Source organism: Branchiostoma floridae, chromosome 13 (genome assembly GCF_000003815.2).
Source record: "Branchiostoma floridae strain S238N-H82 chromosome 13, Bfl_VNyyK, whole genome shotgun sequence".
Lineage (NCBI taxonomy): Eukaryota > Metazoa > Chordata > Leptocardii > Amphioxiformes > Branchiostomatidae > Branchiostoma > Branchiostoma floridae.
Window position 1 is genome coordinate 13,265,549 of NC_049991.1, and position 24,695 is coordinate 13,290,243.

At 40.1% G+C, this 24,695-nt stretch overlaps 3 protein-coding genes across 14 annotated transcripts in view; 2 read left to right on the top strand and 1 right to left on the bottom strand.

Annotated features, from left to right (window-relative positions):
- The first annotated feature begins 258 nt into the window (after positions 1-258).
- LOC118428517 lies at positions 259-5,512 on the top strand. Its single transcript, XM_035838606.1, has 7 exons — positions 259-289; positions 642-709; positions 1,033-1,142; positions 1,408-1,515; positions 2,274-2,490; positions 2,925-3,082; positions 3,540-5,512. The coding sequence occupies exons 1-7, from the start codon at positions 259-261 to the stop codon at positions 3,604-3,606; spliced, it is 759 nt and encodes a 252-aa protein (XP_035694499.1). The 3' UTR covers positions 3,607-5,512.
- A 730-nt stretch (positions 5,513-6,242) lies between these two features.
- LOC118429628 (spermatogenesis-associated protein 20-like) lies at positions 6,243-18,426 on the bottom strand. Of its 5 annotated transcripts, XM_035840186.1 has the most exons (15): positions 18,300-18,317; positions 18,021-18,062; positions 15,225-15,368; positions 14,901-14,965; positions 14,489-14,643; positions 14,023-14,166; positions 13,426-13,624; positions 13,029-13,159; positions 12,385-12,564; positions 11,550-11,759; positions 10,911-11,103; positions 10,144-10,315; positions 9,430-9,638; positions 7,914-8,113; positions 6,243-7,026 (listed from the first exon to the last, which is right to left on the bottom strand). In XM_035840186.1, exons 3-15 carry the CDS (start codon positions 15,338-15,340, stop codon positions 6,775-6,777), a joined length of 2,226 nt encoding a protein of 741 aa, XP_035696079.1. In that variant the 5' UTR covers positions 15,341-15,368; positions 18,021-18,062; positions 18,300-18,317; the 3' UTR covers positions 6,243-6,774. The 5 variants fall into 5 exon arrangements, with proteins under 5 accessions (XP_035696079.1, XP_035696078.1, XP_035696077.1 ...); XM_035840185.1 differs by lacking the exon at positions 18,021-18,062 and having other exon boundaries at positions 18,300-18,426; XM_035840184.1 differs by having other exon boundaries at positions 18,021-18,366.
- Positions 18,427-18,680: 254 nt separating this feature from the next.
- The window catches only part of LOC118429627 (caskin-1-like), an 81,194-nt gene continuing 75,179 nt past the window's right edge, over positions 18,681-24,695 (top strand). For 6 of the 8 annotated variants that reach the window (XM_035840180.1, XM_035840176.1, XM_035840182.1 and 3 more), the window contains exon 1: positions 18,681-19,421. In XM_035840180.1, coding sequence (XP_035696073.1) covers positions 19,328-19,421 — 94 coding nt within the window. In that variant the 5' untranslated portion in view covers positions 18,681-19,327. The remainder of the gene's footprint in view (positions 19,422-24,695) is intronic. The other 2 variants (XM_035840174.1, XM_035840175.1) reach the window with 2 other exon arrangements.

Consider the following 24,695-nt stretch of genomic DNA (forward strand, 5'->3'; position numbering starts at 1 on the left):
TCCGAAGCAACTTTGTTAATAGTACTGTAATTAAACTCTACTGCTTATACGTTATTTGAGTCCAAGTTATACATGACAACGAAGAAGCAGATTTGTTCTCTACTTGTCCTTATATACTATTTACTTTACCAATATACTTATATATAATATAAGTGATCTAGTTGTTTTCTTTATCTCTTTGTTGTGCATTTCCTGTGTATTACATCTGTAACATGTAACGGGGACAGAAAATCCTGGATGTATGTATATGACGCACTGATGACGGGAGCAAAGGTGTTTCTTGTTCATTGTACATGGAATAAACACTATACCTGCTACAAACGGATCTCATTCCATGGTCCTTATTCATCTATCTCCTCATCCGTTTGCGATTGATAGTTAGCAATCTCTGTTGTACATATAAAATGAATACTTACGTTGGACGTCCAACAAATAAAACAGTTCCAGTTTGGACACTGAATCACAGCAATCTGTACATGTTAACTTTTTATGAATTACATCTTTATGTACAGTTGTACATTCATTGACAATTCTGTCAGGAATAAAAGTGTGCACGCTTGGTGTATTTGTGTCTAAACTTCCCAAACTCTCACTGATTTTTGTGATAAAGGTGATTATTCTTGTATATCGTTGCTTTGCAGCAAAAGAGTCGAGCAAGGACAGGACGCACAGCGCCCGATTGAACATTGTGGGCGCGGCCATATCTAAGGTACGTTCACTGGCACAATTAAGTCAAGAAAAACTGCAAAATGTTTCATACGTGGTCAAAAGCTTGTATGGTTGAAAGCCATCACCCTTACAAGGTTTTCATTCTAACTCATTTGCAGAGAATGGTATATATTAAAGTGGACACCTTCTTGTTGAGTGTAATCGTTAGATATCTTGTTATAGCACTGTATATTATGTGAACGATGTGAGTAACAGTGATTGCGATGGCTTTGCACTATCCAAAAACATTATTTGTGTGCTGCAAAGGAATATTACAAGACATGGAGACATGGTATGAAGTTACCCGATCTTTTCCACCTCTAGATTGGTCCAAAGAAATCCAGAATCAAGGAACTCATAAGGGATTCGGCCAACGAGTTTTGCAAGAATAGCGAAAACGCGGAGAGCTGCTGTAAGGGTATCAGCTATGTCAGGTACTAGGACTTCATTTTCAACTGTACAGAAAACATGTTGTAGGCATACATTTTACATGCATTTACACTTTAAACTGAAACCATTTACGTTCATATCTAAATACATTATACACTTAAACCTTACACCATTTGCGCAGATATAACATATCTAATATCAATATAATATCTAATATCTTTGATATCTAATATCTAATACCAGCCAAACGATAGATAACAATAAATACGATTATCAATATGATTGATTGCATCATGTTTGAACTTCCAGTCTGGCCTCTGGCAATCTGATCCCGATAACCAGTGCCGCTGCTGAGGAGTATGTGTTCTTGTTGCGAGTGGATGGGGACGAGAGCAACACTACCGACAACAACGTTGGGTAAGTTCCATACTGGCAATCCTCTTCACGCACATAGATGGGTGCGGTGAGGGTGGTAGGTCAACGCGTTAAGTCAGTTAACGGTCATATCTACTCTTTGAATGAGGGTTTTTTTCGTGCCGCCTTTCAACAAAACACAGAAACTGTATACTATCTAGACTTTGATGTTTACGTATACAGCTAGATCGATGTCCAAACGTCCGCACCGCGTACCTTGGAAGCTGGTACTTTTCGCCGAATGGCCGTTATACATGATACAGGATATATATAGAGAGATACAGATACTATCGATGATACTATTAGCCTGGTTACCAAACCCCAGCCCGATCTCAAGTATCTATCGTGCAGAGGTCTGGCAGGATGACATAGGAACTCTTCTCAATTTTGCCCCTTCTAGTGGGCAAAAAACTCCACCAATAGAACAGTAGCAGGATCAGCAGGAGGCAATTACACCCTACCATGATTGGTTAAAGACCCCGAACTGTATTTTTTGAATCCATAACAGTGACCACTAAGTACCTGATTCGCTACTGTGATAGCCTGCTGATCAACTGAGGTGTGTTGTAGCTGGCTACCTGTGGTGTGAGTGGTCATCAATCCTAGGTTCTCCTCCCTCTGATCAAGGGCCTTCGAGAACCTTTCTACAGCCATCCTGCCAGACCCCAACACGAAAGATATCTGAGGTTGGGGTATGGTATCCAGGCTATGATACTATTCGTCATGACAAACAAAATGATGTAATTTTGTACCGTCTACAGAATCCAGGTCGTCTTGGCTGTTCCCAAAGGTGGAGAAAACGGAGTTTGTGTTCAGGACAGCAGTCGTAGGAAGAGAGACGTGGAGGACAACTCCCTTCACCGGGAAAAACGTGCGGTCACCACGCCTTCGCCCACAGTGGCGCCGGACCTGGTCTTCCTCGACCCGTCACTCGTGAAGACGGTACTGGACACACCTGGTTTCAGGACAAGTATGAATGTAAGCAACATTAAGTGGTAATGTTGCCGTATGATAACAAAGAACCTTTAGTTTGCTTTGAAATAAAGAATCGGTCTAACAAAGGTGGAACAGTATAAAGACTGATTTCCAAGACTGACCATAAGAGAACGTGAAACAAAGAACTAAATAGCTTCACAATCGCAAAACTCACAGAAGGTTTTCTGCATTCGCTTACGTTATCTCATATGGCAGTGATATAACGAGATGATCGCTACTATGCCAACAGAATAGCGGCTATTCGAAGCAGGACACAGTTGACAAGGCTGGACTCCAGGCTAGCCGTGGTTGAGTATTTACGTATTTGGAGAGTCAGATGGGCCCTATACCTACCAATGGCCTCAGCAATCCTTTAGTCTAACGACAGGTACATTTCTGTACTCATGTTGACTTTTTTATGACTTACCACCCTTCAGAATGATCTTGGACTGTTGGTTGGACTTGTGGCAGTCCTGGAGGAAAGCGAGTGTGAGGTTGGTGGTGACCTCCAGCCCTGGGTCATCGGCCTCATCACCATCACAGCCTTCCTCACCCTCCTGCTCATCATCGCCGCTATCGTCATGTGTGTCAACGGGTGAGTACACACAACACAGGTTATCTCTTTCTCTGTAGTGTCTCTGTCTGAGGAAAGACCGTGGTCTCGTCCTTGGAGTACAGACTATAGAAGGGTAGGTGAAAGCTAACGAAGATATAGGACTAAAGACACCACTTTCGTTTCAGCAAAATTATCATATATACGTCCCTAATATACAACGAGTTCAGCAAACGTTCTGCTCTCAGACTATATGTATAGCTTCCATATTCAGAGAATAACATGATGGTGCACTGTGCTGACTTAAGATTTGACCAGCGATGGCTGTTTGAAAACACGATTTCAAGTGTCAATTCCTGTCCCAATGTGCAAGTTGTCATCCTTAGCCAGACGTCGGCTTGGTAACACGGTATTTGTGACTTGAATAAATTGAGAGCACACGCACCGCCATGGTATGGAGGAACACACCCATGACTTGTTTTCTTTCATGCCATAACAGAAAGAAGAACAAAGACTACAGCAGACAGTGGGCCTCCAAGACAAGAGTTACACCAGTTGCGCAGTAGGCATACCACAGCAGCATGCCGAATGTACAAGACTAGCACCACGCTAAATGTCCACTGCGGAAAGGGTGACTAATTGTAGAAGACATAGTGAACGGTGTTAAGAAGTGCTTTGTTGACCTAAAGGATGTTTTTGTGATATTTCGCAAACACATCTGAGGGTCTGGATATAGAGCGTTTCCTAGTATCGTTCACTATATTATTTTCTAAAAACACTTGTATTTTCTTAAATGGGTGAGGCCGTGTGTGATAGCATGTAGATACTACCAGCAAAATCTCTGTCCTTACATGAGAATCTCAGCGGAGTATAAGGTGTTATAAACCGTACCCTAAACTCATTCAAACCGTGAATGTATATCTAAACCACGTACGCTAATTGTAATATATGGAAGCTGCTATACATACATGTAGAAACGTCTGGTGTTGATAGCTTAATCTATAACGCTACATGTACAGATGTTCGCTATACGTGTCAGTCTGTGAGAACGTATCAATATCATTTCTCAAATCACACCATAACGTTAAGTATAATGCATGACACATCTAAGCGCTTCAGTATAAAATCACGTGGACTTGTTTGATAGGCTAAGATGACACTACTAGGCTAGCGTTGGCCGCCCTGCCATGTGACTTTGCTTTAACATCATTACCATGTCGGGTGAATTGCCGGACCAAGCCATTAAGTGCTTTTAACAAACAACTTAATATCCCTCACATCCTAATAATACTGAATATCAACAGCTGACTTACAGTTACAGTGGCTACGATACATTCTAGTCTGTACAACGGAAGACAGGGTACAGAAGTACAAACGGTACATAAACACATCATACGTCCCTTAGCTAGTGTCACTGCAGACAGTAGAGGACGTCCGGCACCCTAACAGAAGTGTCAAATTACTGAGCGGTTTACCTGTATCAATACAGCGTTGTAAATACCTCATCGACCTAGTTTTATGCCTAAAATGCAAAGAATGAACAAATAAACTATTCTGTCAATAAAGTTTGTGTCTTTAGGTAGACTTATGTGCAAGAGATATGATACTGCAGGGGCAGTGATGTGATGTATAACACCGGCTGCCACACTCAAGTTGACGAAGAGGCAAAGTTACGAAATGCATGAGCTACTAGTAGTCTTGCATATCCTCTCCATTTGTATTAGTTCTGCACAAAATCAGTAATTGAAAATTTCAACATGCTGTAATGACTCAGGAATTGCAAAAAAACATTGAATCTCCAGTTCTGTCTTTAAAATAGAAACATACAATATTGTTGGACCAAAGATCAGTTTTTCATGTTCATAAACCATCTGGATGTGGAAGAGAATTTTCACCTGAAATACCATGCAATGTCTGTAGTGTAAATAGCTTGTTGCCTTTAAAAGCTATTTTTGAATGTGTCATCTTGTCTGTTGTAAGTGATAATTATAATTAATGTACATTGTATTGTGCATGCAGTGAATAAAATTCACAATGGTGTAAAATGACACTAATTCATGTTTGTTTTCCCTGTATTCAAGTTGGTAGAATGACCTACATTACAGCTACATTTTGACAACAAAGGATGCAAGAGGTAAAAGCACCAAGTTTGGAAGCACAGCACTTTGATGGGTACATTCTTTTGAGCATTAGCCTGCCCGTAGAGCATTTAAGGTCTATCCTTGGGTAAAAATAAATACAGTAGAAGCTGCTTAATTGCACGGCCTATTTGCCAGCGAATTTGGTGCAATTATCCGGCTGGTGCAATAATGCGAAGTTATCTAGCTGGACCGCACCGGTTTTGGATTTTAGAATTCCGTGCAGTTAACAGAAGTGTGCGTTAATCCGTTGTGCAATTAACTGGCTTCCACTGTACTGGTTGAATATTGTTGAAGGACAGAAACAACATTTGGTTATGTTTTAGTTTTTCTTTTACAAGAAGGTTATCTTCAGTACAGGACAGTAAGTATGTTCCAGATGTCAATTTTTCTCCTCCATTATGATTTTAACACCTTTCGATTTTAAACACTGTGAGTTAGCGACTTATTCAGATCATATCTCCATGAACATAAAATCTGCTACGGTAATAAAATTCTTTGATTGAAAAAAAAGGACAAAATGACGGCCAACTACGATTTGCAACAAAGATTGTGGGTGTTGCATGACAACACAACATGGACAGTGTCTTTCACAATAAATCTAACAGATATTAGCCAGTCCCTATCAACTGAATGTTTCCCCACAATACAATACTAGTACTCTCATCTAAAGGTATCATAGTACATCTGTACCTATGGAACATAGCAAGTAACACAAAGTATATCAGCCATAAATACAAGTATGATGATTTAAACACCACTGGTTCCAAGAAATATGAAGTGAAAGTATAAACATGAATCAAAATTTGTCATTGTTCCATCTTCTTAAACAGATGTCTATCAATGTTTACATGGAAACATCACATGTACTGTAGATACTGGATTCTGATCCCATTCTAAATCTCCTTGACATTTTCAATCATTTTACCTAGCACTTATTGTCCAGTAAGCTGCCTTCACATCAGAAAATAAAGTCACCTTCATAGAAGATAAAGCAAAACCAAACAGGAAAAAGAAGAGTTCCATTCACTATTGAGAATGGATAAAGCAAAACCAAACAGGAAAAAGAAGAGTTCCATTCACTATTGAGAATGGGTTTAAATTGTATGACCCCAATAAACCAGACAACACTATAATAGAATATTTAGCTGCTATAATACTGGTAGCTCAGTAAACAGAACTTCCAGAAAATGTAACATTCAATCATGCTTTCATTCTCCATTTGTTATTTATAGTCCATTTAAATGAACACACAAAGTTTCTACTTGCATAGAAAATAACAATCCTTCACAACAATAAACAAATGTTCAACAAATTCTACACCAATTCAAGATTCTAGAGATACATAATATCAATGAATAATCCAAACATTTTCTTTATTTACAGAAATTTGCTTCTAAATCATTTCTTGTTTCTACCTTGTCTCAAAACATTTGAATTCCATTGGCATTACAGGCAGCCAGCAAGCAATAAGCACTGTAGTTTGTTTGTTTGTTTGTTCCTTTAGCATGTCTCTGCCTTGCTCTATCCATTCAGTGTCAGTTCTGAAAATGATGTCCAAAAGTGTTGACAGGTTCCATAAATATCTAACTAGCATCACTTTGATAACAATTCATCCAGTTCCAACACTGTATTAACAGGAAGGGAGCAGGCGTAGTTCTCACATACATATGCCGTAGCTTTGCCATCAACTTTTTTGAGTGTGCTCAAAACTTTGAGTTTCTCGTACAAGTAGCCATGCTCCTTGCCATCAGCAATTATGAGGATCTTGTTGGGGTTGAAGCTGGAGTGTACACACTGTAACAGGGCCTTGGTGTCCCGGTCTCTTGGATTTCCAGCAATGATGATCTGAAAAAAACAAACCCAAAACTCATTTATCACTACTATTATAATATATCTGCTGTGTAATTTCAGTTTCTTATCAGTGTTTGCGAAAGGTAGTGGCACCTTAACCTTTTATCCATTCAAATGTGATATTACTTCATTGACTAATAGATTGACTGACTGAAAAGTTGAATATCAGAATTACTGTAAATCAATTTAGTCTTTATTTCTTTAACTAAAGTACCTTTAATGGGAACTTTCAATCTGGATAAAAGAATGTATTCTCCTTGGTGCTGAACAGGCATCATTTGGAAAATTCATTCTTTCATTCAAAGCACCTTTACTGGAACTCAAAGTACCTTTACTGGAAACTTTCAATGCAAATCAAAAAATGGATTTTCCAAATGATGGTTGTTCAGCACCAAGGAGAGGTGCTGAACAGCCATCATTTGGAAAATTCACTCTTTCATTCAAAGTACCTTTACTGGTACCCAAAGTACCTTTACTGGAAAATTTTAATGCAAATGAAAAAAATGGATTTTCCAAATGATGGCTATTCAGCGGCTCTCCTTGGTGCTGAAAAGCCATCATTTGGAAAATTCATTCTTTCATTCAAAGTACCTTTACTGGTACCCAAAGTACCTTTACTGGAAACTTTCTATGGGAATGAAAAATGTATATTTCAAATGATGGTTGTTCAGCACCAAGCAGAGGTACTGAACAACAATCATTTGGAAAACCCATTATTTCATTCAAAGCACCTTTACTTGTACCCTAATTACCTTTACTGGAAACTTTCAATGGGAATAAAAAAATGGAATTTCTAAATTATGGCATTTCAGCACCAAGGAGAGGTACTGTAACAATGACAGGAAAGTTGCGTAATACCCCAAATGAAGTAGACAGCTTACCTGTTTGGGTGTCTGCTGGTAGAAGATGAGAGCAGACACCATTTCCGGCAGGGCCAGGGGGATGGCTGCAAGCCGGGCTCCGAATGCCGTCATCAGCTGCACAGACTTGTTCCTCCATCCTTCATCGTCATGGAAACTGGCTAGTCTCAACAGGTTCCCAGCAGATACAGAGTTCGCACTGGGTTCTGCACCGTCCTGGTCTGGTAATAACAAGACAAACATTGACCAAATGAGTGTTCAGAATACTTTACACTTAAGATGTATCTGAGAGGGCATTAATTTGGTATTTTTCAGACATTTAGTAAAATCAGAAATTCTCATCCTAAATGGTGGACCGAATCCTTTTCACCTACAAGACCCAAACACCACTAACGATAACCTAGGTCCTTTATCAAGCAAAAAATGAAGATGGGCTGATGGGAATGTGAAAATAAAGGTGCCAACTTATTCTGTAGCTCAACACATAATGTTTTATTACCATAAAGTAAAAACAAAGTAATATCGATCCAGTGCAGCTCACTGGAAATATATTCTTCCAATGGTTGTGACAAAGAAGATAAATGCAATGTACAGCTTTTATAGGTTCATTGTTCTGGAGTAAACCATAGCTTAATGTCCCATCCTAAGGACTGCCGCCCATTCCAGTAGCATGCATGTCAAGTGAGCATGCATCCCGAATCATACACACGGCTTCTACTTTCGGACGCAGTGCTGCTAACCACTGGACTATACGTGATACCATAACACACCCCCCCTCCCCATCCACCATTCCCAGTCTGTCCCTAACCTTCCTTCATCCTGATGAGTACAGAAGGATCTGCCCCCGACACAGTGAAGTAGGCCAGCCCCTCGCTGTCCCAGAACAGCTTATCCTGCTTTCTCTGCAGCTACGCAGGGCTGCTAACCACTGGACTATACATGCTACCATACTATTCCCCCCATCCAAGATTTCCATTCAGCCCTTTCCTTCTTTCATCCTGATGAGTACAGAAGGGTCTGCCCCTGACACAGTAAAGTAGGCCAGCCCCTCACTGTCCCAGAACAGCTTATCCTGCTTTCTCTGCAGCCATGCAAGGCCACAAACCACTTGACTATGCACGCTACCATACTATCCCCACCCCCCCACCATTCCCAGTCTGTCCCTAACCTTCCTTCATAATGATAAGTACAGAAGGATATGCCCCCGACACAGTAAAGTAGGCCAGCCCCTCGCTGTCCCAGAACATCTCATCCTGCTTCCTCTGCAGCTACACAGGACCGCTAACCATTGAGCTATACACGCTACCATACTACCTCCTTCCCCCTATCCACCATTTCCCAGTCAGCCCTAACCTTCCTTCATCCTGATAAGCACAGAAGGGTCTGCTCCCAACACAGTAAAGTAGGCCAGCCCCTCGCTTCCCAGAACAGCTCATCCTGCTTTCTCTGCAGCTGGGCAGGGCTGCTAACCACTGGACTACGCATGCTACCATAAAAGCCCCACCCCCCAATCCACGATTTTCTGCCTGTCTCTAACCTTCCTTCATCCTGATGAGTACAGAAGGGTCTGCTCCTGACACAGTGAAGTAGGCCAGCCCCTCGCTGTCCCAGAACAGCTCATCCTGTTTCCTCTGCAGCTGTGCTGCCCACTCCACCCACTCCTCATTATAAGAAGCCTCGTACAGGTCCAGCAGCCCGCGGATCAGGAACGCATAGTCGTCTGCAAACCCGTCAATGGGGTTGGCTCTGTTAGGGAATGTAAAGTGAAAAGCACTAGTAGTATTATCAGGAAGGTCAACCAACAAATCCTTTGCATAGTGAGATAAGGGGAAAAGAGAGCCTTCTTGTACAGGTCCAGCAGCCCGCGGATCAGGAACGCATAGTCATCCGCAAACCCGTCTATGGGGTTCGCTCTGTTAGAGAATGAAAAGTGAATAGTGTTATTGTTAGAAAGAAAACTATGTGTTGCTCAACCAATGAATCCTTTGCATAGTGAGACAAGGGGAAAAGAAATCCTCCTTGATATTAATTCATTGATACTTAAAGGTCTTCATACATGACAAAGTCATAGTCAGATGTTACGTGTACAATGGATTTGTTCTGCAACACTGCAAACATGCTATTGCAGGTTGTTTTGCTGTCTGGACAACCAGAAAAATTTTGCAACGTCAAATGGCCATAGACTGATAAAATGACTGATTTAGAATATTTGGTTTGCAAAGACCATACTGCAATCTCCCTTCTTACTCACATTTGCGTGACACGGTCCATCTCGGGGTCGTGGTAGCAGCTGCGCAGAAGTTTGCCCGTGCTGTCATCATACATCTTCTTCCTGACAAACTTGGCAGCCTTGACAGCCCTGTCCAGGTACTGGGCTTCTCCCAACACCTGCGCAGCACGGGCAAACCCTGAGATCATCAGACCTGCAGGAGGAAGGAAAAACAATATTTGTTATTTGAAGATTAAATTTTACATTTACCAATATGTGGCATTTTTTCCCCACAATATACGACTATGAAGACATTCTGATGTTTTGGGTTTCACTGACTGGAATATGATGCAAGACGTCAGTTCACCATAGTCTTGCCAAAGTTTAAGGTTATACCCATAAGGGAAGCAATCATGAGGAAGCTTGTTCCATAAATATATTGTTCAAAGAAAGACGCTTTCAGTTTGGAACGTCTTCTGTAGAGGTAGAAAATGAAAGAAGAATGGATGATTGCTTCTGTCATGGTATTACATTAAGGAAAGATGAAATTAGATTTCGATGTAGATTTCTTGAGTGGCTGACTGAATTGTTGTGATCAGTAGTAAGTGGCCAGGTATCAACAGTTTCTGATATGAAATATTTACATACATTTTAAGAAAAGAAATTTACTAATTTTTGTTCTTTAATCACAATTCTATTTACAGCCCAGCTTCCTTCCTTAAAAAAAGTCCTTTGTCTTTCAAAAACTTGCTTCACCCAAGAAATCTTGGAAAACAGCTTAGAAGACAACGTTATCTGTTGTTCCTCACCATTCCAGGCTGTGATCATCTTGTCATCCCTGTGAGGGGGTGGTCTCTTCCTGCGCACTTTAAACAGGATGTCCCGACACTTGCCCAACACTTCCTCCACCTGAGCCGCCTCCAGGCCAAAGGCTTTAGCCGTGTTCTCCACGGAACCTCGCACAATGAGGACATTCTTACCAGCAAGCTCTCCATGTGGGTCCTGTAACATACACAGTCTCATTAGTAAGGCAATAAATAGTAGACTATAATAGACAAGAAAGAGAAAATGCTTGCTCTCATCTATTGATTATGCATCATGGCAGTGTCCTATGCAGGTTTAAAAGTAATAGATTTATGACAAGTGCTCATCTTTACAATATAGAGGCCACTTTAGGTGAAGAAGTTAAACCTGTGCATACTAGTACACTTAAGACTTTGTTGTCTTAGTTACTTAGTTAGTATATATCACAACCTCACACAAATTGTACTAAGAATCACTAGGAACTGTACTCTATCCTCCTTGACCTGTACTTAGCTTGTTAGAGAGCAGAAACGTACAACAAAGGCCTTCAATATCTTTATCATTCTATAATTGTGTGTGAAAACAGTATAAGCCAGTACATGCCACAAACAATACACCATCCCACATATGCCCCCTCCCATCACCTGATCAAATGCCACATTGCCACTCCTGTTGATGTTGTAATGCTTGGCAAAGAGGTCAGCAAAGGTCATGTCATCGTAGTGCGGCAGTTTCTCTCCCAGGAGGTTGCGAATCTCGTCAGCTTCCCACACACAGAAAGCGCCTTCCTTCTTGGTCTTGTGCCCAGGGTTGGGCAGGGAGTCGGCATCCTCTGCACTGTAGAAACCTCCTTGCTGTGTGGGAAAATAGGAATCAAGAAAGGAGTGAGATTTGGTATGTTTGCAAAGTCTGTATTTGTCAAGTCAAGTGGAACAGATTTTCTATATACATTGTAGATTCATTCAAAGTTTTTTCAGCAATAGTTTAAAGGCCAGAAAATCACAGCAGAGATTATACATTCAGTTTAAAAAATACTACCACTTCCTGTAACCTTTCAAGACTGAATAAAACACTCTACTTAACATTTAACCATTTAAATGGTTTCACTCATGTGGAAGCTCATCCCTCGTAAAGATTTTATCACGAATATTCACATGACCATGACTATCAATGACATTCTACAACCTTCTGATTTAGCAATGACATTTATCTGTAATTGGTTTTCACAATGGCACAAAATACTGTCCCTAAAGGCCATCAATGATTAAGATTACAAAGGCCAAAGTGCATATATACTGGCAATCCCTTGTATCTCTAAATTACCTTATGTTCACTGCGAACAAGTACATCCTCCATAGGATGGGAAAGAAACATCAGTAACATCATAAAAGTCCATAGAACGTCTGATCTTACTTTAGTGTATTTTATGTAGTGATAAATAATACTGCATGAATCATTTTTAGAAGATTATCACCACACCCTATCGCTGAGGTCCCTGGACACATACAGCAGAATATCTCGAGCGATGTCAGCAAAGATCGGGTCCTTGGTGATCTGGTAGGCATCACAGTAGGCTACAGCCAGCTGGCCCTGGTCATACAGCATCTTCTCAAAGTGGGGAACGTGCCAGGTGCGGTCAGTGGAGTAACGATGGAAACCCTGGTGAAAAGAACAGGTTTACAAACATGATGAAAGACATATATATCTGTGAACAATTTCATCAATTTGGTAAGTCACTGGACAGTTGTTTAGAAGCCAAGTTTTTACCTAGATGATGTTTTGGTGAACATCTGGTAAGTTGGTAAGTCACCGGACAAAAATTATTTGTTTAGAACTAAAGGTTTTACCTAGCTGATGTTTTTGTGAACATCCGGTTAAAGGTACAAAAGAATCATTTGCTTACAATACATTGAAAGTTACAACCAAAGTTTTTCCCTAGCTGATGTTTCGGTGAACATCTGTCATCTTCTAATGGCTGGCTCTACTTTACATTGCAGCAGAAACACCTAGTACAATGGGTCAGTACTGCTCTGAGGAAGGTGACAGATGATCACCAAAATGTCCACTAGGTAAATACTTTGGCTGTGAACAAAGAACTTTGGAAAAAGGAGAAGTATACCAACCTGTCCAATGTGGTCATACATGCCTCCTTTGGCCATGAACCTGAGTGTTTCCAAAGCCATGTCCAGTGCCCTCTGGGCCTCGGGAGTACCCTTCATGCTGGACCACACTCTGAACAGGAAGTTGAAATTCACTGCAAAACATGACAGGAACATGAAGAAATACAGGGCATGTCTTGTACTTTTTTTGCTTTCCCTGACACAACAGAATCAAGCCTAACCTACAGAAAAAGTGCATTGCATGACTAAATGTGATTGTAACACCTAGCTTTTGTCCTAGGTTAGAAAGACGTTTTTTTACCCACTGATGGTCTCAGTGTTGTCAAGTTTAACTTGGATAATCCAAACCCAATCAGACCAACAGATGTATCTGAAGACAACTCTGCGTAAGGTCACTAACCTGGCTGAGGAAACTTTGGTGCATGCCCAAACCCTCCAAACTCCTCATCATACGAGTTGTCCAGTTGGTCCAGGCATTTCTTCACACTCTCCTGTCCAGGCAGGGTGGCAGTGCTGTCCACAGCCGACACAGACAGCTCCTTCAGGGCATCTATCACCATGTTTCCCTGCTGGATCAACTTGTCCTTGTTGTTTTTCCACTAAAACGGTGGATAAGTAAGGGAGTAAGTTTTGGCTACAAACTTTACACTTCCTTACCCAGAAAAATTCTGCAAGGGTAACCCACTTAGGCCTTCATCGAATTTACAACCCGGGGCCCGGCCAGGTAGCTTTCGGGAACAAAAAGGAACAAATTAAACAAGACGAAAAGAGAATAGTCGTGGGCATTAAGAGGGATTCCCTCACTGAAACATGACCAAATAACTTTTACGATTCGCCTTCCGCTCTTTAAAAATAAGATTTAGCCATTCTTCTCTTAGTTACATGTCTGTAAGAATCAATGCTTCATGATACTTGCTGACTTACAAAATACACAAGTAAACAAAGATGGTCAATATGTAAAACTAACAAGCAAGAAAAAAGATTCAGAGAAACATACTTGTTCAGAAATTCTTGTAAGGATGGTGCTGAATCCTGGTCTGCCCATGTGGTCCTTGGGTGGGAAGTACGTTCCTCCAGCGATGGGCTTCAGGTCAGGGGTCAACCATACGCTCATCGGCCAACCACCACCTCCACTGGTGGCCTAGAGGTGGGGATAAACTTTAATATGACAAAATGTCTTGGGGTCTGACTCAAATATGATGACAAAATCCTTCCAAGAACACACTTTACAGATTCCTTCAATAATAAGAGCTGTTGTGTTATCAGCTTATTGTATCACAATTTTGATCCATCTTTGGATAACTTTCCACTCTAATGAAATACAGAAGTTATACAACAAGACTGAAAAGACATAAAAGTATTCTTTCTCTATCAACATTTTTAAAGCCAACACTTTGTATCAACAAACTGTAAAAAAGATTAGAAGCTACCACAGAAAAGGTGAAAATAAGACTTGTCTTTACCTGTATAAAGGACATGTAGACCTTGTCTACATCAGGTCTCTCTTCACGGTCCACCTTGACGTTAACAAAGTGTTCGTTCATGATCTTCCCCACTTCTTCACTCTCAAATGACTCCCTTTCCATCACATGGCACCAATGGCACGTAGAGTAACCAACTAGAGAAACAACATGGCACTGAATACCAAAAATAGTAGAATGTACAAGAATTGCGATGCTAGAGATGAATTATCATATATTCTCTTCTTTCAGTTTTTCTCATTCTTGCAGAGAAGGAACATCTTTGCTATTAATCCATAAATAAACCAGAGCAGCCATTGGCACAAGGTATTGTAGGCAAAGCGGAGGTAGACTGGAGTAGGCATATGTTGTATAAGCTTTCACATCTGAATTCCACTGGCTCGGATGAACTCACCTGACAAGAAAATGGGCTTGTTCTCTTTCTTAGCCTTCTTAAAAGCATCTTCTCCCCATGGGTACCTGAAAGTGTTTTACATGCAGGTTTAATACAAGATACTAGTACATACTTCTCAACCATTTACTATTTTTTAACAGCAAATGGCAGTTAAGAAAGAATATACCTGTATCATCAAATCAGACAGGTGTGGGGAGGATACTTTTACAGCAATATTTCCTGATTGCTCAATTTTCAAGATTCTACTCTCCAAGAAATATGGAAAAATTCTACTCCTTAACATTTTCTTTGATATTGAAATTGCTAGTATATACTAGTACTCACCAGTCCACAGGGTTGTGGCAGTGTTGCAGCAGGTAAGGGGACTTCTCCTCAGCCAGCCGGTTCTTGTGCTTCCCACCCTTCCGGGAACCAGAACTTGATGCCCCGCCCGTTGCCATGGTTCTCACAGCTGTCAGAGGAGTCTGTCTGTGCGATATAGGAGACCAAACTGAATCATCATATTCCACAAATACATGTATTTTATAAATCAAAACTGACATTACATTGAGTGTTAGATCATGCACATAGTATGCATGTACCCTGCCAAATATTTTGATATTATGCCCAAATGCTGAATGCATATTTACACCTTTAGTTGGTACTGCTTTCTTATATGATCAATATTTTCCAAAAACACACTGCAAATCTCCAGATCCTCAACCTCAACTTCCAGCTTAAACTAGGTATATTTTTCACACACACTGGATACCTGGCATTCTTTGAAAACTATGACATCATTAAACCTGTTTTTTCTTCTTCTTAAATTCCATTGTGTAATTCACAGCTTTTATTTGTTCCAGAAAAACGTCTACCACTTCTACCATTTTCCAAATGAACATTGTTTTAATTACATTGTGGTTTTATGAGGTAGTAAACATTCATATATTTCATATTGATTCCATGGGGAAAACCAAAGTCATGCATATTTTATGCTAATACCCATTGGCAATCAATTATTCGTTTATCACATTTATTTTTATTGCTGGGTACTGATTTCAAATGAAGTGAGGATGTTTTCCCTGATTTGAAGGATGACACAACAGCTGTGATTCTAAGTATTTCTGTCATATGTTTACCATATAATGGAATGTTACCTGATCTAGACTATAGGACAAGTTGTACAATGACAGGCACTTAAATTATATCCCTGGTAAAATAATACATGTAGGAAGTACAAGTGCTCTCAGACAGAACAATTATGACAATAAGTTGTAGTTTAACATCACTGTTCTCTGTCTGTGAGCATGTGTACTTCCTATTATTTTTACAAGAAATAATTATTTATCACTCGACTACACACAGAACTTTTTTCCCATTTGATTCCAAGGTCCTTGACATGTAGTCTGGAAAGTGTTATGCTACAGCACCCTTTCTGTAATTTCCAATCTTGGGAAAACAATCTTAATGGCAAATTCATCATCATTCCTGAAAAACAAACTCCACTCCAGGGAGACATTTGCTGTGATGCCAAACATTATAATTCATTCTCCATATGTACCTTATCATACTGTTAATGTTACATGCTTTCTTTTGTCGTTATGTTAAACAATTACACTGTGCAATACAACGATGGAGACTTACCAAAACAGGCTATACAAGAGGAATAAGCACAGTAATGTTGTTGCTACAAGTCTGTTCAAGGAGGCTCTATCTTTTAATAGAACCTCGTCGATCAGATTTAAATATAGAAAATAGTTGTGTAATGCAGTACCGGTAATTCTGAGTGTCATAACAAATATATGGAATGACGTCTAAGTTAGACCAGTTTAGGCACCAGGGACAAGATGAAGTCAGTTTGTTTACTCTTCATCTAAAATTTCCTTTGACAATCATATCCAATTTCAAATATTCCTGATACGATTTGTAAAAGTAATGACTACTTCAGTGCAGGGGTGAACAATGACCTGATATAAATATACATATGTTTAAAATGTCTGTTTGTTACTGATGATTTTTAAAGCTACATTGGCACATTGATGTTTAAGTGTGTGACCAATATCAAATATAATAAAGTTTCATATCACAGACATTGTATGGCATATACAACTGTAAGCAAAGAACTTATCTTCAACATGGATATCATTTGTGCAATTTTACACTGAGTAATCCGTTATGTTGTTATTTCTGCCAGACACTTAGGTCTTTAAGCTGTCATATACAGACTAGAAATGTTCAACTCAACAATACTGCCTTTAAATTATTTTCTTGAATTTTTGTTGCACTTTTAATGCAAGAAAATGAAAATAAAATCTTAATGTGTAATTCCAACATTATGTGAAGGTTTTCACTAATATACTCTTATTATGATTCTCCTTTGTAATTGCAGCCTTTTTAAAGCAGAGCCATACCCATTTATATCCATATATTCTCAACACTTTGCATGGAACATTTTATACTGCTCTCGTGGGAAATCACAGGTTCCCCTCTGGAATTTCAACGGAAGCATTTGTGGTTACAGTGCAATCTGCTGCGAATTTGCCAGCCACGCCACTTGTTTTGTTGAAACTGTTGGAATTATGTCTGTCAAGGTAAGTATGCACAGGGGACGGTGACTGTTAACTGTTAAGTGGATCAAAAAAAGCTTTTATGGATCAGAACATGTTCCTATATGATTTAGTATCTAGTATACGCCAAATCCGAAGTCATAGCATCATAAATCTGTTGAGATATTTATGATAGATGGAAATAGATCCGTATCTGTATCTGTATAGTCAGTATTGTTGGATGTTCATCGGTCTCTGATACCTAAACTACATGCCCTATGGCACAACACACAAGCTTTTGTACCTGTATAGCCAGTATAACCGCCTTTTGGTGTAAGCAAGGATGTTAAAAAGGTTCTGGGGAAAAACGATTTTCAGAAACCTTAATTCTGAGTTGATAATTCAAAATGTAGGTCAAATGAAATCCAGTACATATACATCAGTGACATAAATCACCCCCTCAAGTTATATAATAGTATCTCCAAGAAACCTTTGACCCCAAACAAAATGAGAAAGTAGGAATTATTACGAAAATGTTAAAATGTTCCATGCAAGCGACTGGCAGCAATTCATTGCATACACCACTTTAACCTACCTGAAGACAACGCTATTTTGACTGGCAATAGGGATGACAAGTCTGTTGTAGGCAGAAATAGAAGAAATTCCGCTGATTTTACAAAATTTCTGCAACCTCGCCCTCCCACAAGCCGATAAAACACGACATGCCAAAGACATCGCAAGCAGATCGTAGCTTATTTGGAATGCATAGTCCACGACAGTTCATGCATGGTCATTCTGTCCCTCCTGACAACGTCTGAAAAGCTTGTACAAGTTACTTTTGCAGCGAATTTTGCTGGAAAACTTGGAAAATTACTATTATTCTGCAGCAGCCGACGTCTCCTGATGTCACTCTTCGGGACGTCCACCGGGAGAACAGTACACGCTCTGTGATTGGTCTAATCAGATATCTCGCTATGTTACAGGCTCGCCCATTGGTGAAAATATTTGGAGCGAAATTTGTACACATGCGCAGTTTTACTAGCTTGCCAAGACCCAATACGCAAGGGTATCTAATCCTGAGCATAAACTATATTGAATATTTCAAACAAACAAAAAAATTCTATAAACGTCATATGTTTATTTATAACTTCCAATACTGTTTTACCGTGGTCTGGATCAATAAATTGTGCAGCGATAGAAGCACTACTTTGAACGGTAATGGTGTGTATCTAATTAGGGACACCATTATTTGGTATGTATGGGGTCTTGGAAATCAGCACAGTCCCGGGAGAGTCGGAAGGTAGAAAGTGTTTTCCCTTTGCCCTTCGCCGTAGAAAATTTATTTTGCCTGCGTGTTACTCCGCGATGTGACACCGCGCGGGGCTTGGCGGCTACCTGGAGCTCCAACCAAGGCGTCCGTGTGGATTTATCTGACGATCGATACTCGAGGACAGGCGTCTGGGACAAAAATCAAAGTAAGCGCTGCCTGTATGATCGTCATTCGCGACAGCTGCTGCCTTTTTGTATCTGCCTAGTGGGGAGGGGGGCAACGTGAAGTTTTGCTTCTCCGTGTTTCGTTTTTACAGATTCTTGTACGATTGCGTCTCTGTTGGAAAACTTAAGTGTTGACAATGTTTTGATTCAGCACAGACTCACAACAGACGATTGATACTTCATCTGGCGTGTTGGCCACATCTTCCGGTGTCCTCGAGACCGGACGTGGACGGAAAAAGTTTTTTGTTGACGTTTTTCTGCGAGAGTGGAATTGAAAGGGCACCGTTATACACGGGGCTACAGCTGGGACCCATCTTCCACATCTGGAACGTTTCGTAGCATTTCTCCAACGTTGGAGCATCCAAGAGCGAAGGGAATTGGGTAAAGTTGGAACTAAGAGCAGCAACCATGGGAAAAGATCAGGAACTTTTGCAGGCCGCCAAAAACCAGGACGTGGTGACTATGCAGAGGCTGGTGGCCAAGGCGAGAGCAGCCAAGCCCAGTAAGTACACCTCACCCTTCTCCCGATTTTTTTCCGAAAGCTGTAAAAATTCACACACCACAGCTTTCCCTGGCACCCTGTTTATGGTGAGAAGTAATCGTTTTTCCACACAGGCTGGTGTAGTTTATATCTAGTGACCTGAGAGTATTTCAGCAAGCCTGCTACTTACGTAAACAATAGTTTACACTGGCACAGTTATGTCAAAAATCTACACGTGAGGGAAAGCACCTTTCCCACAGTAGGGATGACTACAATAGAAATCATGTCATCAACTTATTTAGATTTTAAGCACCTCTGGTTCTATTGATTTTTGATAAATTTCTACCTGCTAAAAAGGTTATGGAAATGAGCAGTACTGTAAATAGTGTTATGGTTTGTTCTTGACTAATACAAATTCATGACACCTATTGATATGCATGTATTCATAGTAAAACATCAGCACACATCCACCATTGACCGACAACAGACATACAGTATGCTACGCAAATGTCACAAGTACACGCACCACCAACCAACGGCAGACTAATCATTGCCTTGCTGACAACAGTACACCATCATCTATTCAAACGTGGAGAACCACTGCCCATGATAATGACATGTAATGCAGTCTATATAACCCTTTTTTCAAAGTGTACTGGTATTGCTGATACTAGTGATAGCTGGTTTGATCTGTTTGATAGTGGGTCATACACCGGTTTGATCTGGGTTATTTCGAAGTGATTTTTTGGGGTACCGCTGACTTGGCTGTTTTATTTATTATAGTATTATACATGTACTTGTAGTAAATAGTACATTTTCTGGCTGGCTATAGTAACTGTGGATACCTGAGCCTGAGGCAGATTTCTTTACATGTTACCTATCTAGAAAGAGAGAAAAAAGGAACACTTCCCCTCAACTTGAGCCAACGTTTGTGATTCTGGCGGTGGGCAGTAAGATATCAGATAGATAGTACGTGCGAATGTTCCGTAGATTCTACAATATCATTAATTTCAATATGTACCTGGTATACTCTACTCAACACTAATATGTCCCAGACGGACTAACAGAAGAATTAACACAAAGCACCATAAGGCCAGCATTAATACTTGTTTTGTCAATACAAGAGAAACAAACGAGTCTCAAATGGGAGGTTTAAAATCAGGGATTTCGGAGAAAGCAATGGTGGATTGCCTGCAGCAATCTTCCTGTCAAAAAAGAACATGATAAATAGGTTTGAAATGATTGGATTTTGCATTGCTATATAGGGTAAGACCCCTGGCCTGGGGCATAGACAGGTAAACTGTAGAAAAGGCCCTTTGTCTTCCTCCCCAGGCTCCAAGGGCCACTGTATGATTGGTGCAACACAACACCTCAGCTTCACTAGGCTACATCATGCTTGGAATTTCTACCTCTTTGTAATGTGATTGATTTGTTGGACAATTTTGTAAAGGTTGAGGGACTCGTGTACAGCACGTCCTTCAGAAGCCTACTCCCCCCTCTCCGAGGGCAGATCAGCACCCGACGCACTAGACAATCCAACGAACTTGATGTGATAAAAACCAGAACTGAAAGATTCAAAAAAGTACCATCCCGTACATTGTAAGACTATTAAACGAAAATGTCCTCTAATGACGTCATGACACAGCTACCTAAAGACCACTTACCGGCATACTTTGTTTTTATGAAATCATGTGCAATATCCGTTTTAGATAAGTGTTAAACTGTTTTTATATATAATGTTAAAGGTAATTCGGTTCAGCAATGTAATTCTTAACTGTGTATATAGTATTTTTAAAAAATTGTTCCCGTATCTTTTTTAAATGTAACACGGCAGCACAATTCAGGGTCTTACTGACCCTGCTACCTGTATCGTGCAGTTGGATAAGAAATAAACCATTATGATGATGATGAAATTAACTCAATTTCCTATGATGTTATGCATGAGCATAGCAGAACAATATTCATGATTAGGCCTTGTGGTGTATTCCAAGATGTGGTGCTGCAACTAGGTCAAAACTTCTGAAGGTTACCGGTAGTACTTAACAATTTCGCATAAAGACAGGAAGTCATGTAATGATTGAAATATGCTGTAGTTACATATGTATGTCCTAGAATCCTCTTTAAAAGTCAGTTACCTTTATATCATCATCGCAATACAAGCTACGGATATGTCAGATTTCACCTTTTGCTTTAGCAATCATTATAAATTTATATTATTTTGTAATGACATAGAGTGCAGGATTCAGTATTCATGACTGTTTTCATTGTCTTGTAGCAACAATCAGAGGTACATTTTGATTTTCAATATGCTTATCTAACACATACGTATGGAAATTACTTCTAAGTGTACATTTTAATAGAGTTTAAACATTGAAAATTTTTCTCTCCTTCTCTCAAATCAATGTCATCCAAGCAGAAAAGAATATGACTGATTTCTTTTTGATATGAAAAATCTCAGTGTACCCATAGTCACTGTATAGCAGGTACACAAATATTGAAATAAGAATGGATTACCTCATTTTGAAATGTCAGGTGCTTAGTGTTTGGTAAAATTTGACCCAGATCAGTGACTTTTCAAGTGTACTTATATAGTAGTGCTGGCCAGTATGACCTGTACTGTCCATAGTCCAGAATGTCCCTGTGGGGATAGAGTCCCCACTTTGTTTACCTTTTCCTTGGTCCAAATGGTGTGAATCCTCCAGGTCAGTCCATCCCACTGCCTCCTGCATATGTATGGCCTCTAATTAGGGGAAAGGGAAGGAAGAAAACACAGTGTGGTATGTTGGTGTATCTGAGAAACAAGTGCCATGAGAATTATCGGCATACATGCTTCAGGAACTGGGTATGTTGACACAATACCTGTGGAGAGAGGCTACTGACTATCCAAGCCAAGGGCAGTGTTGTCTACACAGTGCTGTGCGGACAATCTGGACTTGATTTTACATTGGGTGTGGTAGAGAAGACCAAATGTCACCACCAACAGTAGGAGGATGACTCAGACATGGTTGGGCTGGACCTGTAAGATCTAATCTCAGCCTGTTAGGCAGCTCAGCGTATTTGTGGTAGGGAAACAGAAGCTTGGGGGATTTTGGATGAAGATGCATTGAGATGTAAGCACTTCGAGTTGGAGTGTAAGTTCTACAATTAAACTGAATGCCACCAGGAAAGCCTTTTGTATTTTAGTGTCCTTGTGGTCAGTGTGTATAAAGAATTCTATGTGCTAAAGAATTTAATGTTGGTCACTCATTCGCTCACTCACTCACTCACTCACTCACTCACTCATTCACTCACTCACTCACTCACTCACTCACTCACTCACTCACTCACTCACTCACTCACTCACTCACTCCATTCACTCACTCTATTCACTCACTCATTCACACTCACATGCTCACTTTCTCAGTCACTTTCTCACTCACTTATATTCTACTTTTAAGTGTCTTGTTATTGCCATTCATTGATTTTCAACCGCATAAATGTATGTACCATTTTGAATATGCAATTTGCCTTTCCTTCTCTAGCACCTTGTACATTTAGCACAGTCCAGTCCCTAGGGCCACCTTATCTCTTCTCAGAGGAAGTTTTAGATTTGTGTAATCAGAAGCTGGCATCTTCCTGACCAAATGGAAGTTGACATGAATAGTTGGGGAAGACTTGTGACCAGTTTCTGACAGAATAAGGGCAGGCCCTACTGCCTCAGTGGGTGCACGTCATATCTTATTTATCAGCAAGTTAATTAGAACAATAGATCTGTATCTTAAACTGACTTAAGGGCTATTTTTGAATAGTGGACTAATGGGACATGGTTGGAAATGTCCTAATTATGCCAAGGCAGACCTTACATTATCAACTAGTCCCAGATGTTGTGAAGGAAGCTGCTACCTTTCTTGCCAAGACTACATTTTGTAATCTATATGTTGTTGATATTAAAGAGCATCCATGCAAAGGTACATTGTAACACTAACAGGTACAATTTTATGTCTGTCATCCTTGCACTCAAAGATCCTGTTAGTGATAATTGACAAGACAATAATGTATCAATGCAGTCAATATTTGAGAAGAAGCCATGATAAATTTTGTAGTGCCAGCAACATGGATTATGCTGAAGGCCTAACCACCCCCCTTGGCCTAACAATTTCCATCTGGGTGAAGTTCATGTGATATAGTTGACATGTTTTTACATGCCAGGTCCTGCCCTTTCCTATGGAGGAATGTGTGGGGGAGGGTTCTATCAATGAGGTACAGATGTGGAGAAATGACAACTTGCATGTGTCTGCAAAATATGTCACAAAACTACAGAAAAGGTGTTGATGCAGTATGGGTACGCTGAAAGTGAATACCAATGTTACGGTTTTGTTCTAGAGATTGTGCAAGTAACAAAGAAAGCAATGTAAGTAATAAAGTTCCGAGAGAATTTTAATCTTATAAATCTGGATGAAACACAGGCTAGATAGTAGCTAGATATTGGAAATTCCACATTACATGGACATTGCTAAGCAAAGATTAAACTTTGAGAGAAGTATCCGACAGAATAGGAATATCAGAACATCTTGCCATTAATATATTTGAAGCTAATTCAAGTCGGCAATGAACGTTCTACCTCACTTTGCAATGTATGTTTACAGGTAATGTCTTTTCTTTGTGAAAAAAAGAAAATGTGTATGTTGGCTTTACATAATACATACCTTGGGTAAAGCCAGGACTTTACACGGATACAGCAGGTGAGCAACTTCAAACGGTAAATCACACCTGGGAGGTGAGAAGAAAGGTGAGCTGCCAGGATGTGGAGCTCTTCGTAAATACGATAATGCTATGTTATGACATCAGCCATTGTGCACTAACTCTAAGCCAGCAAGCCCTAAACGTCACCCTCTAACCTATTACACAGAGCCAGTGGCCAATGTTAAGCCTATAATGTCTCTTAACTGCGAGGTTCACTATAGCCAGTAGCACCATGTTTTGGATGGAATGCCGCATGCATAACACTCTACTACTTATTCGGTAGCATTCTTGGTATGCTTGTGGTTGACTAGGTTTGGCACCGAACTGTTTATTGGGTCAAGTTCGTGTATACTCATAATGAGCTTGGTTGTTGTGGTTCCTTTTCTTCCCTTTGCTCGACTGTATGATGGTAATCAGCTGTGCAGCCCGCATCTTTCAGAAATCTCTGAAACGGTTCAAGGAAAGTATTTACATTATGGAATCGGACACTAGGATAGAGGTGTTTGAAAAAGAGCAAGCGGGCATAGAGCAAGATTTCGATTCAGGAAAATAACCAAAGCTAGAGAAAGATGT

Coding starts and splice junctions, on each gene's coding strand:
- LOC118428517 (XM_035838606.1), top strand. CDS start 259: ATGACGGGAGCAAAGGTGTTTCTTGTTCATT. Junction 290..641: donor AAAGGTGTTTCTTGTTCATT/GTACATGGAATA, acceptor GTTGCTTTGCAG/CAAAAGAGTCGAGCAAGGAC. Junction 1,143..1,407: donor AAGGGTATCAGCTATGTCAG/GTACTAGGACTT, acceptor TTGAACTTCCAG/TCTGGCCTCTGGCAATCTGA.
- LOC118429628 (XM_035840184.1), bottom strand. CDS start 18,160: ATGTCTTTGGCATGTCGTGTTTTATCGGCTTGTGGGAGGGCGAGGTTG. Junction 14,966..15,224: donor TGCCACAACCCTGTGGACTG/GTGAGTACTAGT, acceptor AAACACTTTCAG/GTACCCATGGGGAGAAGATG. Junction 7,027..7,913: donor ACCAGCAGACACCCAAACAG/GTAAGCTGTCTA, acceptor TGTTTTTTTCAG/ATCATCATTGCTGGAAATCC.